Source organism: Orycteropus afer, unplaced genomic scaffold, assembly GCF_000298275.1.
Source record: "Orycteropus afer afer isolate SDZICR_OR568_19922 unplaced genomic scaffold, OryAfe1.0 scaffold00081, whole genome shotgun sequence".
Lineage (NCBI taxonomy): Eukaryota > Metazoa > Chordata > Mammalia > Tubulidentata > Orycteropodidae > Orycteropus > Orycteropus afer.
In genome coordinates, this window is record NW_006921668.1 from 1137033 (window position 1) to 1141471 (window position 4439).

The 4439-nt window shown below is 45.6% G+C and overlaps 1 protein-coding gene across 1 annotated transcript in view; it reads left to right on the forward strand.

Moving 5' to 3' along the window:
* The first annotated feature begins 944 nt into the window (after positions 1–944).
* Positions 945–4439, forward strand: part of LMO7 (LIM domain 7) — a 320447-nt gene continuing 316952 nt past the window's right edge. The window contains exon 1 of the mRNA XM_042781037.1: positions 945–1007. Within this exon, the coding sequence (XP_042636971.1) occupies positions 948–1007 (60 nt within the window). The 5' untranslated portion in view covers positions 945–947. The remainder of the gene's footprint in view (positions 1008–4439) is intronic.

A 4439-nucleotide genomic window follows, 5' to 3' on the forward strand; every position in this document is an offset into this window, starting at 1 on the left:
GGACGGACGGCCGCTGGGGGAGATACTTTTAGGACGGGTTCGGCCGCGCACCTGGCCGCGGAGCCCAGCCCGCAGCCGGATAGCTGCAGCTGCTGGGGCGCGGAGTTGGGTCGGAGGTGAGGGCGGCGGGCTGGGCCGCTGGCTGCGCGCCTTTGCTGGTCGCTTTCCCCTTGGGGAAGTTTCTTGGCCAGGAAAGGTGCAATTGTATGCAGCTATTCCTGGTATGTCGGGGGGGTGGGGGTGGGGGGGCAGGCGGCCGCGAGCCCAGAGGGCGCGTTTCCAGGGGCGCTGGGAGAGGAAAGTAGTCTCAGCTGGCGGAGGCGGGAAGGATGCGGGCGCGGGGGCGCATCGCCTATGGGCAGGGCCGAGGTCCGGGCTGGAGGCGCGGGCGCAGGAACTTAGCCCGGGTCTGGACTGCTTGGCAGGGATGGCATCCCTATGTCCAGACAGGCTGACCACAAAGGCAGCGGTGGCCTGGAGCCTCGGGGAGCCGCGGGCGGCGGAGGGCCGGGGCTGGGGGGTGGGCAGTTGACGGAAGCAGAGACTCCGCTGGCGCGTGGTGGGCGGCCGGGTGGGCTGGGCGGGGCCATTCCGGGAGGGCGGTGGCCGCGCAGTGACTTTTCAAGTCCAAACAGTTGTCTGGGCTGGTGCAGCTCGCGCTACCTCTTGGCGTACTCGCCACGTCCCGCCCTGTGTCTTGCTGCCCAGGTTCCCGCGGACCGTGGTTTTAAGGAGTTTAGAGAAACAAGGTCTTCAAATTCTTGTAGATTGGAAACATTAGTAGACTGCCGAGTGCAACAAAGGGAAAGAGAACCCCGGCGTCGCGGAACCGGTTGTTGGCGGCCCTTGTCCCTCTCCCTGGCTGAGGCGCGTGCGGGAACCCCTGTGCTCACCCACCAAGTCTCTCTCTTTCTCTTTCCCTCCCTCTTGCCCTTGTCGTGGAAGGGATGGAGGAGGTTGAGGCAGACTGCGCTGTGGCGTTCGCTGAGGCTCAGAGATGGGTGGAGGTGAGTGCCTTTTACTCTCGATTTCGCACAAGTTTGCGTCTTCTATGAGTGTAGCTGGGGCAACTCTGCGCTTTAGCCTCCTTCCTTTGCCTTCGCAGTTGGTTTGCGTGTGCAGCTTTGGGGAACTCTTAAAGTTCTGCGTCTCCTATCTCGTAACGTCAATCCAACTTTTAGACGGTCTTGCTGTCTTCCCCAGAGCTTCTCTGTCGTAGTAGAGTTGAAAGCTCGCTCACCGTGTACGGGGAGTGCGCTTTTCTGTGGGCCAATTTAGGTGGGTTCCAGGTCACCGGGAATGGCTCTCTGGGGGCACAGGCCAGTGGGTGCGGCGCCCAGCTGGGCCAGGGTCCTTTTGTGGATTTCTTTGGAGTGCATGCCCGGCACATACCTGAATGGGTTGTGTGTTAAGTGTGTTGGGGGAGGGGAAAAGGAAGAGTGAATGGGCAAGTTCGAGAGGGAGGTAACACCTGCTGAGAGGGGCACCCACCGGAGACCAGGGAATGGGAATCAGGGCCCTTCCTCATTCAGTTTTGGCCTTGTTGAGATTAAGATATCCTGGGGACACTTACTGAAGTGTTATTACTTTCCCAACTATGCCTCAGAGACAACCGAGATCTTCCATTTCCTTAATTCCCAGTGAAAAGGTAGATGGTTTCTTGGAGATTTCTTTCTGTTTCATCAACGCCTTGGATTACATTTATTTGTAGATTAACGCCAGGACATCTAGCTGTCATTGTATTGGATGAAAAAGTAACTTTTCTAAAAGAGGCAAAATGATTTGGTGCAGATGTGAGGTGCATCCATAAATCAGGAACAACTGCTTATTAGGAAATTGTAGTTTACACCAGACTTGCAAACATTTAGGAGTTTTGAATGCCACTTGTCTAAAGATTATTTTACGTGGAAACAGTGTATTCAAGAATCCCATAGCAAACTGCATTGAAAAATGATACATTTGTTCTTAAACAAATAAATGTATATCCTGTGGAAAAAATACAATGAATAAACTTTAATGTTTCTTACACTTAAGTAAAGGAGTCTGAGGAGCCTTACTCTGCAGAAGAGGCTCTAGGAAATTAACTTCAGATGTTTTTTTGGACTGACACTTTGGTCTGAAGGTGACTTAGAAATGTGTGAGGGGAGGGCATGAGGAGGTTGAGAGAAGAATAAACAGTGTAATTTAGAATTGAAATGGGAGTGGAAAAATTCCAACAATGTAGTTAAAGAAATAACTTCCCTCATTCATAAACTTTGAAAAGTCAAGGCTTCCAAAGGTAATTTTCCACTAGTAGTATTCTCCATAATTTTAGAAAAGAGATCAAGCTTGTCTTTTAGTGCTAGAGGGTTGGGGGTAGAGGGAGGGAGAAGGAAGAAATGAGGGTTTTTTTTTTTTTGTCATACATGATGCTTGTGTGGCGTTTTAGCCACATATTTTGTATTTGTTTCAGGAAAACAATATGGATGATTTCACATTCATTTCTTAAGTATACAGATTACTGAGAAAATGAAAAATTATTTCTTTGACATAGTTTTTCTTATAATTGGGTAAGGTTATTGTGAGGAATTTTTATCTAATAAGTCTAGGGGAAGTGTGTCTTTTATGGGTATCATTGAGCATGGCAAATGTTCCTTCTTTCTTCACCCATCCCACCTCATTTAAAAGTGTTTATCAACAGTGATTTGGCAACTCTGAAACCGGTTTTGTTCATCAGTAGGAGAAAGTAATTTTTCTAAAAGCATGATCTCCCCCTTTTAATACGGTTAATGATAGTAAATGATTTTTTTTTTTTTTTCTTGGACCACACAGAGCAAGACAGTACTTTCCTTGAAGATCTCTGAATAATTTACATATTCATATATACCTTTGGTATACTCTGGGCCTGTAATGTGTTCATTGTTGTTAGATGCCCTGGGGTTGATTTTCCACTCAAAGCAACCTCACAATATGGAGTAGAACTGCCCTATAAGTTTTTTGGCAGTGTGGCAGTAATAAGTTCAAGCACAGCAGCAGTTGTGAGGATGGTGCAGGACCAGGCAGTGGTTCTCTGTGTTGTACACAGGGTCACTATCAGTCAGAATCAACTTGCTGGGACAACAGCAGTGTATGTGGAAGCTGGTTGCCTGATCTTTCTCCCATGGAGCCACTGAGTGGGTTCAAACTGGCAACCTTTTGGTTAGTTGTCGTTGTTGTTGTTATGTGCCTTCCAGTCCCAGTAATAAATCATTGCATCACCAGAGCTCCTTGTGTTCACTGTTAGCTCATTTTATTTCTCCAATTAGTGTCCAAATTTTTGTCTTGTTAGTTTTGCCTTTCCAACCAACCAAAGCATATATTTTAAGTGAGTGTTGCTGCCGGAAGAAGCAGAATGTATGTTAACTCTCTCCTTGCCACAGCCTCTTAACTTTAAGGACCCTTAATTGAAGATAAAATATTGATTCCACAGTATATTTTATTCAATGTTTGGAAAGCAAGGAAGAATACAGTATACATCTATCTCCTTCCTGCCTGCCAACATTCTTGCTCGATTTTTCCCTTTATGTCATCCTTTCCTCTACATTTATTGAAGCGAAAGTGGGTCATTCATATATATATTCACATATGTATGCGCTGTATATAATATAATCTGCTACCTTTATTCTCAACTACAGCTTTGAAATCTTCCAAGTTCAAGAAATTCCAATAACCTTTACAACTTTGAATGATGACCAGATTCTATACCAATATGTTCTTGCTATTTTCATTCTCCATCTGTGATTTTATGTTTTAATTAAAAAAAGCCATTTTCTCTTACAAAATTTGCTGAGTATCTGTGCTATCAAATTGATCACGTCCACCGACGTGGTACACTGTTGGTTCAGGAGGACCCTCTATTCTTCTTTTTCTTTTTTGTGCTTTGGGTACACGTTTACAAAGCAGAATTAGTTTCACATTCAACAGTTCTTGGACGTTTGGTTTCACTCCCCGATTACCATCCCCAACTCTAAACCACTCTCCTCCTCTGCCTTCCCAGTGACAGCCCCCACATGCCTGTGCCTTTCTTAGTTATACACTCCTGTCTGTCCAGCTTTCCCTCCATGTGAATACTACCCCTCTGGTACCCCATGGCCGATTGCTCCAAGGGATGCATCTGTGATTTTAAATAGTGTGTTATTCTTAAAACCAAAGTTAAAGTTTTATTTATTTTTGGAGGATGAGGGCTAGTGCTTGTTATTTTGCAAATTATTATCATTTTAAGGCTATTTATTTCAAATTGTGCTTAGATGTTTAAGAATACACACACACACACACACAAACACTCTAAACTCCTCGTTACTCTGCTTCAAACAGTATTGCAGTTTAAAACAAATGAGGAAAGTTACCCTTTAAAATAATTCAACATATTGATATTGGGTTATTATCAGGTTGGAAGTGCTGTTTGGAATATTAACATAGCA